This window comes from Sander lucioperca, chromosome 10 (assembly GCF_008315115.2).
Source record: "Sander lucioperca isolate FBNREF2018 chromosome 10, SLUC_FBN_1.2, whole genome shotgun sequence".
Lineage (NCBI taxonomy): Eukaryota > Metazoa > Chordata > Actinopteri > Perciformes > Percidae > Sander > Sander lucioperca.
In genome coordinates, this window is record NC_050182.1 from 30,966,958 (window position 1) to 30,990,060 (window position 23,103).

At 38.2% G+C, this 23,103-nt stretch overlaps 1 protein-coding gene across 1 annotated transcript in view; it reads right to left on the minus strand.

The window, feature by feature from the left end:
• Positions 1-299: 299 nt before the first annotated feature.
• Positions 300-23,103, minus strand: part of sntb1 (syntrophin, basic 1) — a 43,445-nt gene continuing 20,641 nt past the window's right edge. The window contains exons 3-8 of the mRNA XM_031298703.2: positions 17,101-17,218; positions 16,865-16,954; positions 12,210-12,346; positions 10,961-11,157; positions 4,268-4,488; positions 300-1,477 (exon numbers count right to left, since the gene is read on the minus strand). Of these exons, the coding sequence (XP_031154563.1) occupies positions 1,385-1,477; positions 4,268-4,488; positions 10,961-11,157; positions 12,210-12,346; positions 16,865-16,954; positions 17,101-17,218 (856 nt within the window). The 3' untranslated portion in view covers positions 300-1,384. The remainder of the gene's footprint in view (positions 1,478-4,267; positions 4,489-10,960; positions 11,158-12,209; positions 12,347-16,864; positions 16,955-17,100; positions 17,219-23,103) is intronic.

Genomic DNA, 23,103 nt, shown 5'->3' on the forward strand with positions numbered 1-23,103 from the left:
AGAGATCATACACTTTAATGCATAATATGTAGTATTTGGAAATGTAGCTATGGTGCCATGGTGCCTTGTTCCCCAGTTCAATATTCTGATAACAAATTTGACCTGTTTTAAATTAAAATATTTCAGAAGTAGTTTTTCACCCTTTCCTCTTTCCTCATCTTAACCTGTTTAAAAATGGCAATTGCAAACTACTTTTGATTTCCTAATCCTAAAATGTTTCAGAATTATTTTTGTCTCTTTTTCATCTTTTGTTTTTCTTTTTCCTCTCTTTTAGTTGGTTGACTAATTTTTATTAATAATTTTGCATTTAGGCCTGAAATATGTTTGGGACTTTTTCCTTCATACAAAAGAGTAACTATTATCTCTAGATTAAGACAAAGACCTGTGTCAGTACAATTTAGAGCTGGGGAACACAGGACCTGGGGAACATTAGAATGACCCCTATTTCTGTAGAACACAGTTATATGTATCAGAAACACAATAGTAAATGCTGAGTTTTTGAGTGATATATAGTACGTGGAATTTAAATGTGATGAAAAAAATCTGAATGCTTGAGTATATTATAATTCATGTTAATTGAAGCGGAGGCTTTAAAAAAATATATACTTGAAGACATTAGAACTGACAGATCACTGTTGAACACTGGAATACGCTGACCATGGGATGGTCACAGTATGCAACCTGTTAAAAGAATACTGTGACATTTTGAATTTGAGTCAGCTGTCTTTGTGGGAAACTGTGTGGGTGATTGTGCCCGCTACTTTCAATGATGAATGCTGACAGCGCTAACAAGACATTTCAGGAGACGCTAACAAAGACAAATGCATAAAGTTTTTCCAGAGTGTGTCAAATGTTTGGTGAAGAAAAATGGCCAAGTGAAATTCAGAATGTTCTTTCAGAGCTAATGGTGAATAAATTAAATAATTGGTGAATGGAAGGCAGTTTGCCATTACATCTTGATTGAATTAAAAGTAAATTCATCTCAACCGTACTGCACATGTCCAGTCCTTCCAATCCAGGACGTGACAGTAATGCCCAATCTGTGTCCCTCTGTATATATCATCCTACTGCTTCTAGTCCAGTCCCTGTTTTCTTCTGTGGTTCTTCAGTCAACACTTCAGTCCTTGCAACCCTTAAAGGGAGGGTTTATCCCCCAAAATAATCTGTTCATTTCACCCAAAGCAAAACCAACCTGAATTGGTTTCCCCAGTGTTTCTTTAACTTGGAGACCCAAAAAAAGGTCAATAGAGGCTACATTCACTCAGCTTGGGTCCCCGACTGACAGCGTTTGACGTGGTGTACTACTGCATGCGGTGCTGCAGAGAGGTGGAGAAACAAGGTGGATTTCTGTTTTCAAAAGAGATGAAATGTCCCTTTAGAGAGGTCAGGCCACCAGACCCAGGCGGGAGATCTTAGCAGAGAGGAAGGAGTGGAGGATAAAGACGATCGGCTTCGGACAGGAGTGGAGGTCCAGTTGCTGGAAGAGGAAGGAAAAGCAACCGAATTAAAAAAAGTAGAACAAAACAGAATAATGCAAAAGACAACAGGAGTATGGAGGAGAGAATATGATTAAAAGATGTGAGAATTCATTTAGGAGAAGGGATAAAAGAGAAAGGAAGAGGCAGGGGAGGGAAGGAAAAGAAGTTTGTAAAGCACATAAAATCATAAAAATATATTCAAAACTAACTACACAGGCAACAGTTCCCCATGAGTCGAGGATTAGACAGATCTAGCTGGAGCTAAGCGCGGCACACACACACACACACACACACACACACACACACACACACACACACACACACACACACACACACACACACACACTCACTGTGAACAAAGCTCTGTTCATAGCCTGAATCAACAGCAGGCATATGACTCATATCCTGTTCCTTAGGATTTATCCTATAAATCCAAACTTAGTACTTACTGTTTAGTTGGTCATATTTAACACTGAGGACTTTTTAGAGGCTACCTCATCACCAGCAAACCCAGTGCAATTTAATATAATACATCAATACATCTGTACTGGTCTACAAAAATCTTGTCATCTAAAAAAGTCAGATTTTTAGGAGGTGGGAAAGATGGTGTTTTTTAGTGGCAATGTCAGTCAGTCTTTCAGTAGGTCCAACAAATTGGTTCAAATGTGGCTAATGAGCCACCAGCCACATCAGCAAGTGCCTTGGGATTTTTATAAAGCCTTGTCTGTGACTGTGTTGGGATTCAGAAATGCTACGGATCCCAAAATCTGTTCTGCTAAGGTAGCCAGCAGAGACTTTTGAATCAAAGCTCCAAAGTCTTTGCTTATTTGCCTTCAGGATAATCTGAGCCTTGAAACATGAGTGTATCTGACAGAAGTTTCATAGAGAGCCGTATGTGGACTGTTGTACAGACAGTTCGAGGCATCGATATATAAAACATCTCAGTTTCCAATTTCTCAATCCCATAAGCTGATAGAGTAAATAGTTAGCTAGCTCATCCCCTTGACACAAACATTTATATGTTATATTGTCAAATAAGATCCAAGATGCTAAAACATTTCTAACAGAAGTAATAAATACTTTAGGTACACATTCTCATGAACAGGTTCGTATGATATTGTATGCGATACCATTGCACAACAATTCGTATATGTCACGAAATTGAGGCGTATGCCAACCGGTCTTGTGAAAGTTAAGTTTAGTGGTCGTTACAGTCAAGTTTAGCCGGCAAAAGGTGACTGCGAGCCGGGTACCGGTCACCTTGAGACGGTCGTGACAGCGGCCGTGGCAGTTAAGTTTAGGGATCAAAACGACCGATTACTGAGATTAGGAAAAAGTTTGTAGTTTGTGTTAAAACACTGGTCCCCTTAAGTAGTACTTCCAGGAAACGAACACCCATGTCCTGGGGGAAAGTCTTGTGTTTTCCATTAAACCTCTTCCTGTAAACAAACTCCACTCCCCCGCTCAAAAGTCCTGTGTGTCAGGACTTATTCACCACCTTATACAGCGGCAGTCAATGTTGGGCTAACAGTAATATCTAATGGAATACATTGGATTTACAGTGCATTACTTTTCGTAGCTTTGTACAAATGGTTCATGAGAACAACCTGATTGGTAGTGAGAGTGGTAGTGTTTCTACTTGGTTGTTTTCAGGTATACACATTGATAACTTTGAGGGTGGCCCCTAAAACACGAGCCACCTGGACTTCTATACAGGGAGCAGTTGAATGATGTAAACAGATTAAAACCCTTACAGTAAGTGGCAGGCTATTTTTTAAAGAAAACTTCACTCTTTCCTGGTAAGACCTACGTATATGTGAAGTTCTTTTATGATCAATTGCTCTAATTTACTTTCTGCTGTACCACTTTCCCTCTGCCTGTCTTGTTCACCTGTACTCCAGTTTGTTTTTGGCTTCATTTCCCAGAAGGCCTCCTGAAACCCCCTGAGAGTGGGTAAGAATTTGTTCTATTTATTGTACTGAGTTGTACATGACCACAGCAAAGCTTGGTCAATTCAGTTTGAATTGAAAAGCAAAAACTAAAAAGCAAAGTTATTAATATTAAGCTTAAAGAATAACATTTTAACTTTGTTGAACTTGAAATGAGAAATTATTAAGTGCAATTCTTTGGATTGGGTTAAATATAAGAAATATATTTGTTTCATAGGTTGGAGAAAATTAGAAGGCTGTAAGTTTTTTTTCAAAATCCAAAGTGTGAATGTTGCAAAATAAAAGTAATCCGTAATGATATATTCAAATTCAAAATATGAGTGCGACAGACCATGTCTTGTACTCCAGCAGGGAGTCAGTAAATTAGGCTGCTGTCGTTTTCGCTAAAGCAAAACGGAGAAAACTAGCGAGCCATGCTGAACGCAAAATGAACGGATGGACACCAAAACATCTGAGAGTAATGTGTGGGAGCATTTTGAATATGACACAATATCCAATTATCATGTCTATTTTACAGTGTAGTTTAGGATTAGGCCACGTGGGTTCAAATCAAATCAAACAAATTACATGTTAGTAAAAATTTGTTCAAACTTGATTTAAAAAGAAGTAACAATCCTCACATTTGCTGGTCTACTGAAGCTATTACTGGGGCAAAACAAATGTCAAATCAGCCTACTACTCACATTTCTTCATATGATTGCACATGATCTGTTTGACTATTTATACACAGAACAAAACAGAGTTTCAGTGGACTATGAACCCCTGAGTTCCTATCAGAGCACATCTTGTTACATTATGTGTGTCAAAACCTAATGCTTTATTAAAAAAGGAAACACTCACAATCTCCCCCTCCTTCCCTCCGAAGTCAAGGAAGAGCATGCGAACTCCGTCATCTGAGGACAACTTTAGTTTTTCGTAGGGGTAGGAGAGGAGCACTCGGGGCCTGGTGGGTGTGTGAGCTCCCCTCTCCTCCCCATCTCCCAGTTTGGGGTCAGTCAGCACAGAGAAACCCTGTTCGTAGTGAATCACCAACCGGCACTCCTGACTCTGGTAAAGACAACCTGGAAGATAATAGGATATTAACATTTTTGAATGTTAGTGAACAAGATGCTCATTTTCCCTGTATTGACAATGTGTGGATGACAGAAATAAGAGTTAAAGTGCAAGTCAGAATTTGAATCACCTGGTACATGCATTGTAGAATAAGTTATTACAATGAAAGGTAAAAGTTAGACTCTGAATCACAGACTATTATGTAAGAAAGTAGCAGTACAACTTTAAATGCATATTGTGGACTTCAAAATGTATTTCATCTCTGTTCTTTGAAAACCTATCTGTTAGGGACGATATACATTTCCTACTGTCTAATGACTAAAGTGTTGGCTTGTATTGGAAGGGCAGGGCCATTCAGTTTGATCAATGTGTTGTGTAACTTGGTTGGATGTTTGTACAAAGTGCTTTAATTTTCCATGTTCTTAATATAAAAAAAAGATGAATGACATTGATACAGTCTCTTTTTCAACTAATAAAGAATATAAATATTGAATGATTTTTTGGCCAGCCTTATTATGAGTATACTGTACTATACTATTTCTTCCATAGAAAATACTTAAAACATAGACAATTACTGTTATCGTGTTGACATTCTTGGTGATATTTCCCTACTCTTACTGTTCAGAAGGCATTTTCTCTCTCTGTCGCCAGTTTATTAGGTACACCGAGCTAACACAAACGATGCACTGATGATATAACAATAAATCTGTTCTTCATGAAGGTTTAATGTTCATTTTTTTGTTAAACTGTGTTGATTAAACTTTTTTAGTAATTTTCTGCTGTAGAATTGTAGTGTTTTACAAAGAGGTATTTCTAATATTTGGTCCTCCCCATTTATATTATATATATATATATATATATATATATATATAAACATTAGAGATACCTCTTATACAGCATTAATGTAGATCTAGGCCCTTCTTATTCATGTTCTGTCATGTTGTCAAAGCCCAACTCTGTTCTAACTTATGTGTCTTTTACACATTACAATTTACCACATTTCAGTGATGGACTACTCTTTTCACGTAGAGACCAAACCGCTGCTGCACAGTGTAATGTATTAGTTCGACATCATTTTTCATTACTTTTTTTCCCGCTCTCTCTCGTCTCTCCTCGCAGCATGTGTCCGGCTGAAAGCAGAGTGTGCTATCTATATCTACTCTCCAAATCACTTTCCTCTGCTGTAATGACAAACCTGTCGCGTCTCCACACAGTGTGATCCAGCTGCATTTAGTCTTGTTTTTCAATGCCTTGACAGCAGAGTTCCCTTGCTCCACCCCCTGCATGCTGAAAACTTCATTTACAGAATAGGCTCCTCTCTCTTGATGACATCTGATCTATTGAGCGGCGTGTTTGTGTGACAAAGAGATGGTAAGTGAGAAGAGAGTTGTTATCTTTCCATTGTTTGCTGACAGCCTGAGCAGGATGTGTTTGTATTGCATGAACACGGATGGGAGTGTGTGTTTGCATGTGTGTACATACTGTATGACAGTGTGCGTGTGTGTGTGTGTGTGTGTGTGTGTGTGTGTGTGTGTGTGTGTGTGTGTGTAATGCCTCTAAGCTGGTGAGGTAAAGGAGCGTATTTTCTATCTTGCAGACATGTGAACGAGACATGGAGATGCATATATGAGTGAGTCGTCTGTGGACTATAGAATAGCTATGCATGTGTGTTTACATAATGTATAGGTACGCACTCTGTGGCCAACATCAGTCTCTTTTTTGTCCGACTGTCAACAGGACGGTTTTCTGACTACTTAACCGTGTTGTCAGTCAAACCACACTAATCACCCTATACACACCTAAATCCCTTCCTCCTTCGGCTCTTTAGCCAAAGGCGATTATGAAACCAAGCCAAATATGTACACAGTAACACACACACACACACACACACACACACACACACACACACACACACACACATACACATACCAGACCATGGTTGAAGGCAAATAATTCTTGTGAGTTTAATTTACCCTGCACAGAGTAGCAGATGGATTGGTTGTACGGCATAACAGTGTAATGAAGTCATAGAAATTGTTGATTTTTTGGCATTTCATTGGGTTCTGCACATTTGAACCTTTGTAGAAAAACCTTCCATTATTTTATCACTGTGGTTCAGCAAGGGGATAAAATAATGAAAAGTCGTTTAACTCTGAAATAACATATTCACAATTACAAACACTGCTACAAAAGTGGGTCATATTAGATTGACAGCCAATTAGCAGCAGTTGGCAGCTGTAAAAAGAGGTGGTAATTAGCACTTTAGTATGTGAGACCACCAGCAGCATAAAGTCAGAGCCCAAATTACAGGCACACTGATAAAATAAAACTACAGATTTATTCATTATGTCAACCGATGGGGGAGACAGTCTCAACAAATTATAAGTGGAGCATAGCTTTAGCTCAGGCAGAGCACTGAAGTCATCAGCTGCTTGACTACCAGCTGACTCGTAACATCCAATCATATTCATGCAGGTGTACAGTGCAGCCATTATAACCTGATCGCTTCACTATTAATCTGCTGCAATCTTCATGCAAAGCACAGTTTGCTGTTGCATCTCTCTCTGCCACCTCTTCTTCCTCCTTATGTGCTATATATTTTTTACATTTAATGTTCATGTATCTGGTTGTTAAGGGGGGGAATAAGGGCCGGGGTATACTCGATCAGTACTAGTTCTTACGACATGCCCATGTCTGAAATAAAAAGTATTCATAGCTGTTCCAAATAGCTTCACTCCGGCAACCTATTGTAATATACAGTATTCTACATATTGTTAGATAGCAAAACCACAGAAGCAATGTTGGTTTCAAACAACATTGAACAGGTGAGGTGTTGGAAACATCAAGGCGCCTACAGAAGGCAGTGCTAGTGTGGGTTTTAGACCCTTTTTTGTGTCAGAAGCAGAGTAGTTTACAATTTCTCCTCTCCTTATCAACTGTGAAACACACTAAAACAACAGAGGTGGGTTGATTACAACTTCTGGAAGTAATAGTGATTAGATATAGAAAAATGAGCACACGCACACACACACACACACACACACACACACACACACACACACACACACACACACACACACACACACACACACAGTCAAATATGCAGTGTAATATCCCCAGAACACTGAAGACATCCCATTCATGATGAAAAATGAATCTCATAATGTGTAATATTATTCTAATGATGTATTAACAATCTGGCAGGACAAACAGCTCCCTAATGGCATAGCAGTTGTAAATGGGGCAAAGAGTGCCGGGTCTTTGTGAAAATTAGACCTGAAACTCTACTCTTCCACCCGAGAGCCTTGATCTGTGGAGCAAGCAGGGTTTCCCACCAGAATACATACACACACAGACACACAGACACACACACACACACACACACACAGATACACACACACACACACACACACACACACACACACACACACACACACACACAGACACACACACACACACACACACACACACACAGACACAGACAGAGACACACACACACACACACACACACACACAGACACAGACACAGACACACACACACACACACACACACACACACACACACACACACACACACATAGGCTTTTCAGGCTGCAACAAAAGCCCTTCTCTCTGCCTGACAGTGAGTGGATTAGACAGATAGAGGGTCAGAGCGTGATAACACAGAGAGAGGAACTGAGGGAAAGAGAGATGGAGTTTTTTTCTGTCATTAGTTTTAAACTTGTAAATGACATTAACAGCAGGTAAAATACTTCATATTTTAAAACTGCATCCTACTGCGCTAAACCTCCAAGTGTCACAGCAGGTTAATTGCCCACAACCACTGAGATAAAGTTGCTTTGTTTAAATGCTCCAAGTCATTAAGCTGTTTACCTGTTCATTAAGGAGACCCAGTTGACCTCTAAGACACTTTTACAGCTGCCACCTTTGACAACAACACTGACAAGAAGACTGTGGGTGTGCAGGAAGATTACTTAGCTTCTAAAGCTGGTCATAAAATAATGTTTTGAATCTGTTGTTCAAAGTTTATTCTTGGCCTTGGCCACAGCAGTAGTAGCTGTTGTGGGGTTTTCAAGCAGCTGTAGTTCATCATAAAAACTGTCACCACACACTCAACCCCCGTAACACCACGACCAACCTGAGGTTTTTACACTTTTGTTTTTGGACAGATTAAACAAGAGAGAAATAACATGATAATTAGTGAGCTTTAGAGGTGCAGGAATGCATATTTTGTTACTATTGGACAGAGCCAGTCTTTATGGAAAGCTAAAGTTAGGTAACTGACAGCTTGTTGTAGCTTCATATTTAGCGTACAAACACCAGAGTGGTATCTATCCTCTCATCTAAACAAATCAAAGCATATTTCCCAAAATCTCAAACTAGTTCCTGAAAGTGTTTAAAAGAATTAGGATCTGCGATACCATGACAACTGGGCAAACTCCATCTGCAAGATCTATTTATATATTCTGCTCCATGAAACACTGCACAGGACTGTCAGATTATTGAGAGAGCAGATATGCAATAGACACAAGGAAGGTGTAAACCTTGGAACTACATGATATAGACAGTGCCTTATCCTGCTAATTGCTCAAAATATGAATTTAACCTCTGACATATTTTAAGTCACCTTGGACATAATAATAATAGAAATGACTGCAGGCCAAGTGCCTGTGAAATTTGATTTCGGAGCTGAACAAATTAATTTCCCCTTTAATGTCCCTCCAAGAATGGCCTGCTGCCTGTAGAGTGATTGAGAGTTAATCAGTCTTCAGAGCAAATCTTTATCACGAGCCTTGACAGTAAATAAACCATCACAATGATTTATCAGAATGTTACACAGATGAAAAGATGACAAGGTCAGTGCGACAACTCCTCAGGTGGCAACTGCTGAAAAATGAGCAAATGGATTATCACACTCCTTCTCGGAGAAGTGTAAATTACTTTTCTACTTCCATAACAAGAAACCGAGGACTTGCTAACATCAATCAGTTTCAGGAAATTATGGGATCCATTTCAGACAAAAATTCAATGGTGACCAAAAGATATGTGTCACTTACAGTGACTTCAGAGAGTCTATAGAGCTCTGTGGATCATTTCAGCATCTTTTAGCTTATTGTTTGCCCACAACCTCACAGTTTTGGTTCTCATTAGTGTTGTTTTCCGATGAAGCAGGTGGTGTTTTTGGCAAAAGCTGTAATAACCTTCTGCCCAGAACCAAACGACAGACAGCAAAAGTTAGCGAAAGTTAGCGATGCCGAGTCATGTGCCAGTCTGGGTGGCAAATGCTAGTGCAGCATTTACAGCTAAATTAATGCTAATGTTGCTCCATATCTACTCATCTAAGTGGCCAAAAAAACAGTTAATGCAGGTTTTAAAGGTACATGTGTTTTCACTTATCCCAGCTGATTAGACCTCTGCTTAGGCTGAAGGTGGGCAGAGAATTACATGCGGTCACCGGATGATAAAGGTGTAATATTCACAAAGCTAACAGGAGAATGAGAAAGATGTTATAATCAAACACATTCTCCACAATCCCACAGACTCCTGTGAAGAGCTGTAATCATCCAAAATAAGTACAATCACCTGTGTGGGTGTACCATGGGTGTGCAGGGCCCTTCACTTTATTTGTTATTGTTATCTGTAAGCTACGGCGCGTCAATACTCAGCAGCTTGTTTCAGTCTAGACAGCGTTTTTTCATGGGATTAAATAAAATGTCCTTTTAACATTCACATTTCCTCGCTAACTACAATGACACACACAATGTGATTATTATCAAACATCTTGGGAGCGTTTAATTCAAATTGAGCTCTGCAGGCATGAATGAAGCCTTGCTAGTCTAAAGTGAAACTGACTTTGGCACAGTGATATCATAGATGGAGAGAGGAGAGGTACCCAGGGGAGATGTGCAGTTACCAGGACATTTTGTGCTTGGAGAGAGAGAGAGAGAGAGAGAGAGAGAGGTATTCTGTTGGAATTCCCTGGATGGCCCAAAACCCAATGCCATATAAAACACACACACACACACACACACACACACACACACACACACACTAGAATATCATTAATTTCTTTAAATAGCAAGTGCTTCATCCACATCTTTCATATGGCTATTCAATTTAATCACAAACCCTTTCATATCTCAGTGTATAAGTGGTTGATAGTGTAGTGTATGTACACATTTGGATTTATGCACTGAATTTAGACTTTATTTTAGGCCTGCAAGACCTCAGGCATTACTTATTCTTCCAAACTCTTCAGTCTCTCTGGATATGTTTTGCTGCAGCATGCCTAAACACGTCTAAGCATGCATCACAAAATTCAGTACAGTGACCTGCGCTGCTCACTCCACTCCTTCCACAGCTACATATTCTTGTGTGTTCCGGTCTCTGTTTATAGCGTCAAAGTGTTTATGTTTGTCTTTATCCGTTTTAAAAGGTACTTTGAATCAAATTGTTTATGTATTATGTATCAGTACTCACTCGTCGTGACTTCTTTGATCATCTCAGCTGAGGCGTGACATCCGTTGACTATGTGTCTGGTCCAGAGGGACAGATCCTTGGTGGTCTCAGCCCGGAACAGGTGAGTCTCGATGCCAAGTCGTGTGCCAGTCCGAGTGGCAAAGAAAAGCTCTGTACCAGAATGCGGCGACCCCCGGTCAGGGCCAGAGTGTACCAGACTGGATAAACACATAAACATAAACTGCCATGTAATATATGGTAAGGATATTTTTGTCGTTATAACTAAGAAAATACATGCCATCACAAACTCTTGTTAATGACAAACTTTCTTGTTTTTTCCCTCAATGTGAAGACACAGTTCAACTCTCAATTTACTGGACAATATAGAGTAAACTATTGAGGGTCTATTATATTGGAAACTGAATGACTGAATGAGGGACTCATTTCAGACACATCCTAAAGATCTACAGCCACATAACAGCTGAGCTCTGTGATGCTGTAATGCTTATTATAAACAAAAAACAAATTGGAAGATGAATAAAAGTTGAAGTTCAAAGTTTGCTTTTGATCCTTAGGAGTTGTGATAAAGTACATACAGAAATGGTAGAGGTAGGTATGGTAACGACTGTCATGCTAACGTTCTCACAATGAAAATGCTAACATGCTGGTGTTAAGCAGGTAACTTACAATATTTAGATGTATAATATATTAGATAGATGCTTTGCAACATACAAATTAGCACAAAGTAGCTAAAAGTGGCTGAAATAGAATAGTATTGTAGCACAGGGTTAGCCTATTTTTTCCAATACTTTTTTATTGATATCAAATGTTAGCCTAGAAATTTAGACGCACCCTAGCGGCAGCAAATTTAATTTGCAGCCAGGGAGGGTCTAGGCACTCTCCGTTGGTTTGCGAGCTGGAAAAACCAAACTCTAGTCAGGCCAATCACATCGTGTATAGAGTCGGTGGGCGGGCTCATGGCTGCTGCTGCTGGGAACAGCGGTCTTCTGGAAGACTTGGAGTTAAGCTTTTCTTTGAGAAAAGAACAAAGAACGGCACTGAAATCATTCTTAAAAAGGAAGATGTGTTCGGAGTTTTGCCGACCGGATACGGCAAAGGTTTAATCTATCAACTAGCTTCGCTACCTTCTTCGTTGCTCTGGTTGGTTGTAGTGCTATCCTATTGCGTGCAGAAGGAATATCTTAAATATGTTGTGGTGTGAATATACTGGGTGTGTTTGTGATGTCTGTACATATGGTGGTGGACCTACCGCGTTGCTAAGAGTGGATGAGTGTGTGCAGGGCTCTGCCAGGCCTCCTTGCCTCGTGGTAAAGTCTCATACAGCAGAAGGTCTTTCTCCGTCACCACCACCAGCACCGGCTTCCAGCACTGCTTCTCACTCTCTGTCTGCAGCACAAACAGATAAAAAGGAAAGCTTGTATTCATCTATCCATTTTCTATACCCACTCATCCTGTTCAGGGCCATGGGGGGAGTGCCATATTCAGATGAAAAACATTTAAACAAAAAAGCTGTTTAAAAATATGTTTTAGTTGAGTATTGCACTATTTTACCATGAATTACCAGGGCCTGAAGTAATAACTTAAAAATGATTAAAGAGTCTGATCAGCAGCCCCCAAAAAAGTATTAGACATTCGTTTCTATAATAATATAAACAGATCTTCGTGGAGCTATAAAAGATAAATGAATTAAATAAATCTAATAGGTTGATCATGTTGAATTTGAATCAAGCACAACCTTAATTCATTTGATGCTGCAGGATTCGATGTACCAATGGCCTCTTATATTTTGTCACAAACACTGAAATTGTCCTCAGGTCTTTAGATGAAAGCAGGTATTTCATCAGTTATATCAATGGTTGTTTGCCAGTGAGAGAGCTGGATTAATGGGACTAATGGTGTGTCAGAGAGAGGGATGGTGTGTGCATGTGTTTAACATGTAAAAGACTCAGTGTGTACTCAGCAGTGGGTGTACATCAGTCTTCACCGCTCAATCTTTTTTTTTAAAATCACCTCTTAACCTACACTTTTCATCCGTCATATTTCATTCCAAAATGCTCCAAAAATGTTTGGGCTGTTACACACTTTCACAAGAAATGTGTAAGTTCACTATACTGTTGTGTAACCATTAGCTAAAAATAAAGGTGGCTAGTGTGCAGGTAGACTTTTCTATGCAATGCCCCCTCGCCCACCCTTCCCTCCTAACGAGCAAACCCTCGCTTTCCCTTCAGAACACACACTGTTAATCTCTTAGCTTAGAGCGCACACACACACACACACACACACACACACACACACACACACACACACACAGAGCCCCGTGTTTCATATTACAATGCTCCATAACTATTCTCATTATGAGTGCTTATCTGCAAGCCTGCCATGGAATCCTAAGCTGCTCTTTGAAGTACAGCCTCAGCCAATCGTATCGTGGGATTTTGAGGGTCATGGGTCAGCTTTTTAACATAATGAGAATATGTTGCTAAGTAACAGTATTGTACTGCATTTGAAGTATCAAATACTGGCAAATGCATGAGGACTAAATTAGACAGGTATATGTGTGTGTGTGTGTGTGTGTGTGTGTGTGTGTGTGTGTGTGTGTGTGTGTGTGTTTGTATGAAAGAGAAAGTCAAGCTTTACCTGTGTGTGTATGTGTGTATGTGCTTGTATGAATTTCAAAGGTGTGTACCTTGTGTGTATAGTAGTATTGCACACTACAAAAATATGCATGGAAACACAGATACCTATGCGCACACAAACACATATACACACACACACACACACACACACTAAATCTATAAACTGACTGCTGTAATGCATCCCAGAGCTCACAGAAAACCTAAACCTAATTCTAACCTTAACCCTGGTATTATTAGATAACCACTAAATAAAAAATAAAAATGTAAATATAATTGATCAATAGGCTACATAAAATGCAAATCATAAGTAATCTGTCTAAAACAAGACATGAAAACGTTAATAAAAAATATATATATACAAATCAAGTCTTACCCCTTAAACAGACCTTTGAAGGTGAAATTGTGTCCTAATTTAAAAAAAAAAGTCCACACTTTTAAAGTGTAAACTCAAACTGGTCCTCACAAAGACAGATGAAGAGCACACGTGCACATATACACTTAAGCGAGAATTAGGCTGCGTCTCATTTCTCTGTCTTACCCCTTACCCTTTCCCCTTAGTTTTACGCGTTCACGTGAGAGTAAGGGCTGTCCCAATACTCATTTTGGTCAAGGAGTAGGGCTAAGGGGAAGGGCTAGATACCCCTTAACGCCAAGCAAGGACGCAAGCTTACTTGAAAAGCAAGGGGTATCGAGATACATTGCGCAACAAGGAAAATGGCTGCCAGGTCGACCAGTTGTTGTTTTGTGCTCTACACAGTCCTGTACATATATATTTGCAACCATATTTGTAATTGAAACATTTTTAAAAATCGCTAGCTTGCTATGCTAATGCTAATGCTAAATTTAACGTTAACGTTAGCTACATTGCTTATTTGCACAACAGTCCCGCATTTCTCTGCCTTGAATGGACTCCATGCATGTCTACAGTGTTAACTAAACTCCATTAGCAGCGAATTTCGTTTGAGTTTAGTTTATTTATGGAAGGGGACAGCGCAAATTAATAAAACACATGATTTCCCATGGGTTAAAAAAGCCAGAATTAGCCAAAAGGCTATTTTTCATCTGTAGTCCCCTGCCTTCGATGTTAAAAAAGGCTTTTTAAAATACAAAAAAAAAAACTTAGCATAAAGTTTGATATTAGCGTATAACACTACTTGGTTTGGAGACATAGATACGTGCTTTACATATACCGTCCTGTATCACACAGGGACGCCGGAGGAAACCCAGCAGCTGATCCACTTTCTGGGCTCAAAACGAGCAGAAGTTTCTGCGTTCATGTTGTAGCCATTCATTATTGTATTGGTACTGTATTATTGTAAACATGTGTAATTCATTCCTGTTCATGCACCTGTACATTGTTGTTGGTTATGATACAGGACACTAATGAAAGAAATGGGGTATGGAGGGAAAGGTTACTGGCCAACAAGCATCAGACTGGGGTCTGGAATTTCAGAATAGCTGTAGTTGTTTGAGTGCCTTTTTTATATGTGTGTGACATGTAACTTATGGTTCTAATAGTTGTAATAATGCTTGCTTTATTGGGCAATAAAGACAGCTTTTTTGTTAACAAAGAACAAAGTGTTTCTTAACATCAATGACATTCAAAACAGTGATAACTGAAACAGATATACAACACACCATGCAGTGTGTATTAGAGTTTAGATTCTCGGCCCTAGCCCGAGCCCGACCCGAGCCCGACCGGACCTCGGGTCGGGCTCGGGCCGTTATTTTCCGCCACATCCTCGGCCCGGGCCGGGCCGCGCCTGGGCCGGACCCTTGATCAAGCAATTTTTTTTTTTTTTTTTTTTATCCATTACCTTATTATCCTATTTGGGTGGGGAGATAGCTATGCCATAATCAGAAATATAATAAATATATATATAGGCTATGTGTACAAAAGTTAGGCTGCAGTTACAAAATGCAGCACGTGTCATGCGCGGAGTCTCCTCCTCTCACACGCATCACACCGGGAGCTTGAAATGTAAAGAAAAAAAGAAAAACAGGAGAATTAACTTTGAGCAAGTGTGGAGGAAAGTCGGAGGTATGGAAGCAGTTTAAACAAGTCGTGGGCAGTGACAACAATATGTTGTTCCTCATTGTTTCTTTTTTTTTTTTTACGGTTCTTCATTCGGATCCACTTGCGATCCGTTCCATTCTAAACAAACAGCGCAGTTTACATGCTTCGTCCTTGTTGTATTATTCTAAACAGATTTCTCCAGTTCAAACAACTCTGAATTGTAGTTGAGAACGTCAGTTATAACGGCCCACGTATTAAAAAATTGTCGGGTTTAAATCGGGCTCGGGCTCATAATTACAGTTAATGTGTCGGGCCGGGCCGGGCTCGGACACAACGTGCTCGGGCTCGGGCAGGTTCGGGCTTGATTTTTTGGGCCGATCTAAGCTCTAGTGTGTATACAAATATTTATTGCAAACAGACCTAAGTATGTATGATGATGTAACCAAGTGGCGTCTCATTTCATAGGGGTATGTTTTCACCCCTTCCCCTTACCACTCGTTTTCGAGGGCCAAGGGCTAGGGGTAAACTAAGGGGTAGGGGTAGGGGTAAGACAGAGAAATGGGATTCAGCCTTATACTGGACGCATCCAAGGTGGCACGCGCCATTGTGACGTCAAAATGACGTAATATCCTGCCGGCGTGCGCACGGCTCTTTTTCCGCGCACGGCTCTTTTTCCGTTCTTTTTCCGTCCTTTTTCCGTTCGCCGACAACCGGATGCCAGGACTCTCAGAGTGACTGCAAGTCTCTCTTGTAAACCTACTGGGTTAAGATGAGTTCTTTTATGGTGAATGAAAGGCTTGATCCGACGAAGTAGGTCATCGAATCAAATCGAAGCATTTCTGCCATTGTTTACTTTTTTCTTCTTCTTCTAGCCCGTAGAAAGAGCAACGTCTGTAGCCTTTGCTCATAGCGCCACCGCTGTTCAGGAGAAGACTGCAACTAGTGTCGCGAGCACCAGCGTGGGTATAAATAGTCACGGCGATCCCATGACGTCACATTTGTACGCGCCAGCTGGACTGCATCTAGTCTATAAGACCGTTGACACACCATAGTCCCAAAATGGTAATAAGACAAGGTACCCCATTCAAAATGTGAGAAATCTAGAACCAGGGGTGTATTGTAAAGCATTTTACACTCCCTGTCTCTCTCTCTCTCTCTCTCTCTCTCTCTCTCTCTCTCTCTCTCGCACGCACGCACGCGCACACACACACACACACACACACACACACACACACACACACACACACCTACCTTCCCAGCCAGCCATCCCAGGTGTCGTATCTCTTTGCTGCCAGCTACCCCCGTCCTGGCTGTGTTCTGGATAACCTCTGCCAGCGCCCGCTGTGGTGGGATGATCATTCAGGATGCATTAGATTCAGAGCAGCTCTAACGAGCCGAAGCATGGCCACAGTACAGTATGGAATCATTGAAAAATCTAATTCTAATGGTGACGTTGATGAGAATTACCAATGAAATCAAAGACAGACCTGTGCCAGTGTGGATGTGACAGAGTGCATGGCAGTAAACCAGGACAGGGCAGATGGTTGGTCTGAGCAACGCAGCACCACGGTGTGCCTAGCGTCAGGGGAGTGCAACTCCAGTTGTCTGGAGGAGGAGATAAAAAAAGTTAAAACAGCCCTAACCTCTCTGTTATCATTGGACAGGTTCTAAGACTTTCATGGTTCACAACCCTCAATGAATACATTCTTCATATTGAATCTATGCTAGCCTTATCAGGTTGGATAAGGACTATTGGACTCAATATAATCTTAACTCATAGATTTAGAAACCAAATGTAATCCATTTAGGTCTCAGCTTCAACAGATGCTCGTTTGTGTCATCCAATTGAAAATGGACACTCGGTCAGAACAATGAAATAAAGTGCATTAAAATTTGAAGTCAAATGAAAACACAAAACAGACATTGTTTATGTATCCTATTCGGGCCAAATGACACATTGCTGTCTCCCACTAAATTTCCAAAGCTAATCTCCTTATATCATATGGGAGTGTTGCAGGCCTTGGGAGAAATGCATCTGTAAGATGCTTCTCGATTTCACTGAAAAGCTCTTTGATTGTGTGCTCAATGAATATTTGACAATGAATCAGCCTCTACAGTGCATACAGCAGTGTTCTGTGGTGTAAAACCAGCAGTTAAAATACTCTGAACAGTGATGCTAAAGCAAAGCTAAACTGCTTGTTATCCTTTTTTGAGGAAAAAATGAAAAACGATTCAAAGTAAGAGTGATATCACAATTAACTTTGACACACAAACTATTAAGTATGGCTGACTCAAAGGCAAAATGCTGAGATTTGGCCACGAGTTTCCCACCAACTCTGAAACAATCTAGCATCTCTGTTCACAGCACTCCACTGGCCAGGTGCTCCCAGTGGTTTTAAATATAAACTACTCCAAAACCAGGGTGGTTTCAACTCTGCAAACATGCTTTCTTTGCAGCTTTCTTTATTCATACAGTACACACTGGAGACCTGGAAAAGCCCCAGTGAATGTGATGAATCTGCTATTCCATCAAACCCTCGGAGGTGGGAGGGACCGTCTAGATCAGCTCCAGGTGTTTTTCTGGGTTAAAAATAGAAATGCTGCCTGTAAAAAGCAAGTTGATTAAGGACAGGCTAGGGGGAGAGCAGAGGGGGAGGAAGGGGCCAGATGTGCTTTTGATATAGGAGGTTTTTAAGGATGGTGTTTGTTTTAGCAACAACTTGACTACCGTGAGTTATACTAGACCCAGAGGAAGCATTATCGGCCATTCTCTGGTTATGATGGGGGGTGGCTTTGGGGCCAAAATACCCATCTCTTGCATGCATGACACAATGCATGGGGAATAACTTGGAGAACAGCACATGGACTGGATGACCCATAGATGGACTTGAATGTAAAGAACTAAGTCCTGACTGAGTGAAGATCAATCTCTCACTTGATCAAAGGGTAGTTGTTCTCACAGGATTAGCACTATATATAGCAAATATATATTCAAGCTTGGAAGGTCTGTTCCAGCATACAGATGTGATTCATGCTGATTTATTTTTGTAAATATTAATTAATGAACTCTAAACAGCAGTTGCATGAAATAAATAGCTTTAATAGCAAAATATCCATTTAAAGCAGTAATGCACGTGATAATACTGTTGAAAAACTGATGTTTTTGATATAACAACACAAAATATAAGCCAATTGGAATTGAGCTATTACCGGAAAAGTTCAATAATGCCAAAAGATGTAGAACATTGTACGGTTTGAAGTTATTTTCTAGCAGAAAGTATGAGTATGTTGAAAAAACGCCATAGTATAGTATGTTGAAAAGAATCATAGTATAGTCTGTCGGAAAAAGTCAGAAAATGTCGTAGAATACTATGACGAAAAAAGTGACAGAAAATTCATGGTATAGTATTATCGAAAAAAGTGATAAAAAAAGTTATTATACTATAACTACTATGAATGTCAAAAGTCATAGTATAGTATATCGACAAATGTAATAGTATACTGTGTCGAAAAAAGTGATAAAAAAAAGTCATAGTATAGAATGTTGAAAAAAGTAATAGTTTACTACGTTGAAAAAAGTGATATAAAAGTCATGGTATAGTATGACAAAAACATTTATAAAAAAGTCAAATTATAGTATGTCAAAAAAAGTGATTAAAAAAGTCAGTATAGTATGTTGAAAAAAGTCATAGTGTAGAATGTTGAAAAAAGTGATAAAAAAGTAATGGTATAGTATGACGTAAAAAGTGATTTAAAAAAGTGATAGTAAAGCATGTACAAAAACTCATAGTATAGAATGTTGAAAAAAGTTATAGTATGTCTAAAATGTGAAAAAAAGTCCTTGTATAGTATGTCAGAAAAATGATAAAGTCATTGTATAGTATGTTGAAAAAAGTCATAAAAAAGTAATTGTATAGTATGTCTAAAAAAGCCAAGAAAAGTCATAGTATTGCATGTTGAAAAAAGTCATGGAATACTATGTCGAAAAAAATGACAAAAAGGTCATAGTATAGTATGTCGAAAAAAGTAATTAAAAAGTCATAGGATAATATGTCGAAAAAAGTGATAAAAAAGTCTTAGTATAGTATGTCGAAAAAAGTAATTAAAAAGTCATAGGATAATATGTCGAAAAAAGTGATAAAAAAGTAATAGTATAGCAGGTCGAAAAAAGTGATAAAAAAGTCATAGTATAGCATGTCGAAAAAAAGTGGTAAAAAAGTCATGCATGTTGAAAAAAGTCATAGTATGGTATGGCAAAAAAAGTCATAGTATGGTATGTCGAAAATGTCATAGTGTATTAAGTCGAAAAAAGTGATAAAAAAGTCATAGTATAGCATGTTGAAAAAGTCATAGTATAATGTGTCGAAAAAAGTGATCAAAAAAGTAATTGTATAGTATGTCGAAAAAAGTCATAGTATATTATGTCGAAGAAAGTCATCAAAAGGTTATAGTATAGCATGTCGAAAATAGTGATAAAAAAGTCAGAGTATAGCATGTCGAAAATAGTCAAAGTAAAGCATGTCCAAAAAGTTGATACAAATAAATAAGTCATAGTATAGTATGTTAAAAAAAAAAACGTAGTATAGCATGTTGAAAAATGTGATTAAAAGTCATAATATAGTATAGCATGTCGAAAATAGTCAAAGTATAGAATGTTGAAAAAAGTGATAAAAAGTCATAGTATAGTATGTCAAAAAAAGTGATAAAAAGTCACAGTATAGCATGTTGAAAAAAGTGATTAAAAAGTCATAGTATGTCGAAAATAGTCAAAGTAAAGCATGTCCAAAAAGTTGTATGTCCAAAAAGTTGATAAAAAGTGATAGTATAGCATGTCGAAAAAAGTCATAAAAAGTCATAGTGTAGCATGTCGAAAAAAGTGATAAAAAGTCACAGTATAGTATGTCGAAAAAAGTGATTAAAAAGTCATAGTATGTCGAAAATAGTCAAAGTAAAGCATGTCCAAAAAGTTGTATGTCCAAAAAGTTGATAAAAAGTGATAGTACAGCATGTCGAAAAAAGTCATAAAAAGTCATAGTGTAGCATGTCGAAAAAAGTGATAAAAAGTCACAGTATAGTATGTCGAAAAAATTGTGAAAAAAAGTCATAATATAGTATGTCTGAAAAAGTGATAAAAAGTCACAGTATAGTATGTCTGAAAAAGTGATAAAAAAGTCATAGTGTAGCATGTCGAAAAAAGTGATAAAAAGTCACAGTATAGCATGTTGAAAAAAGTGATTAAAAAGTAATGTCGAAAATAGTCAAAGTATAGCATGTCAAAAAAAGTGATAAAAAAGTCATAGTACAGTATGTTGGAAAAAAGTGATAAAAAGTCACAGTATAGCATGTTGAAAAAAGTGATTAAAAAGTCATAGTATAGCAAGTTGAAAATAATGAAAAAAAAGTCATAGCATAGCATGTCGAAAAAAGTCATAGTATAGTATGTCGAAAAAGTCACTACATAATATGTCGAAAAAAGTGATAAAAAGTCATAGTATAGCAAGTTGAAAATAGTGAAAAAAAAGTCATAGTATAGCATGTCGAAAATAGTCATAGTCTAGTATGTTGAAAAAGGTCATAGTATATTATGTCCAAAAAGGTGATAAAAAGGCATTGTATAGTACAGCATGTTTGAAAATAGTGAAAGTATAGCATGTTGAAGAAAGTGATGAAAAAGTTATAGTATAGCATGTTGAAAAAAGTCATAGTACAGCATGTTCGAAAATAGTGATAAATAAGTCATAGTATAGCATGTTGAAAAAAAACATAGTATAGTTTGTTGAAAAAAGTGATAAAAAAGTTGATGTTGAAAATGTTGAAAAAAGTCATAGTATAGCATGTTGAAAATAGTCAAAGTATAGCATGTCAAAAAAGGGATAAAAAAGTCACAGTATACATGTCGAAAAAAGTGATAAATAAGTCATAATATAGTATGTCGAAAAAGGTGATTAAAAGCCATTGTATAGTATGTCGAAAAAAGTGATAAAAAGTCATAATATAGTATAGCATGCATATATATATATATATATATATATATATATATATATATAGACTGGCCATCTGGCATACCGGGCATTTTCCCGGTGGGCCGAAGCACTTTCGGGCCGAATCACCGATATAAATAGCCCCTTTTATTTTTTTTTTTGGGCCGCGCCGGCCCATAAAGAACTCACAGCGGCCCATTGGTTAATTTTCTTTATTGGCACTGGCCTGACTGGCCAACCCCCTTCCCACTCCGGGCCGATTTTTTGTCCCAGTCCAGCCCTGATAGCATGTCAAAAAAGTGATAAAAAATTCATAGTATAGCATGTCGAAAAAAGTGATAACAAAGTCATGGTATAGTATGTCGAAGAAAGTCATAAAAAAGTCATAGTATAATAAGTCAAAAAAGTCATAGTATAGTATGTCGAAAAAGGTGATAAATAAGTCATAATATAGTATGTATTTCACTAGTATATTGAACCTCAAAACTTGATGAAACATATAAGATTCAAACACTACACCTTCTGTCTTCCAAGCCTTCGCTTATCACTCTAAGCTATCTGATTTGAAAGAATAGTTCCTGATTTTGGCATATTCGTCTCTTTGACTTAGTATGTTAGCCCTCAAAACATTCAACCTTCTGGCTTCCAATCATTCTCTTATTAGCCTAAGCTATCTGACCTGACACAAACTTAATGTTTTCATAAAAAATTCATAGTATAGTATGTCGAAAAAAGTGATAAATAAGTCAAAGTACAGAATGTCAAAAAAGTCATTGTATAGCATGTCGAAAAAAGTGATAACAAAGTCATTGTATAGTATGTCGAAGAAAGTGATAAAAAAGTTATGCTATAGATTCAATACCTCAACCTTCTGTCTTTCAGTCATTCTCTTATCACTCTAAGCTATCTGAACTGACAGATGACCTTATGATTTTGGCATATTCATCTCTTTCACTTAGTATATTGAACCTCAAAACTTCCTCAAAAGTGTAAGATTTGAACACTCAACCTTCTGTTTTCCAATGATAATCTTATCACCCTGAGATATCTGACCTGACACAAAGCTTATGTTTTTGTAAAAAGTCATAGTATAGTATGTCGAAAAAAGTGATGAATAAATCATAGTATAGTATGTCAAAAAGTCATAGTATAGCATGTCAAAAAAAGTGATTAAAAGGTCATAGTATAAGATGTCTAAAAAAGTCATAGTATAGTTTGTCGAAAACGTGATAAAAAAAAGTCATAGTATAGTATGGCAAAAAAGTCATAGATAAAAAAGTGATAAAAAGTCATACTATACTATGACTTTTTTTGACATGCTATACTGTGTCGAAAAAAGTGTTAAAAAAGTCATAATATCGTATAGCATGTCGAAAATAATAATAATAATGTATGTATAGCAGTCGAAAAAAGTGATAAAAAGTCATTGTATAGTATGTTGAAAAAAGTGATAAAAAGTCATAATATAGTATAGCATGTCGAAAAAAGTGATAAAAAAGTCATAGCATA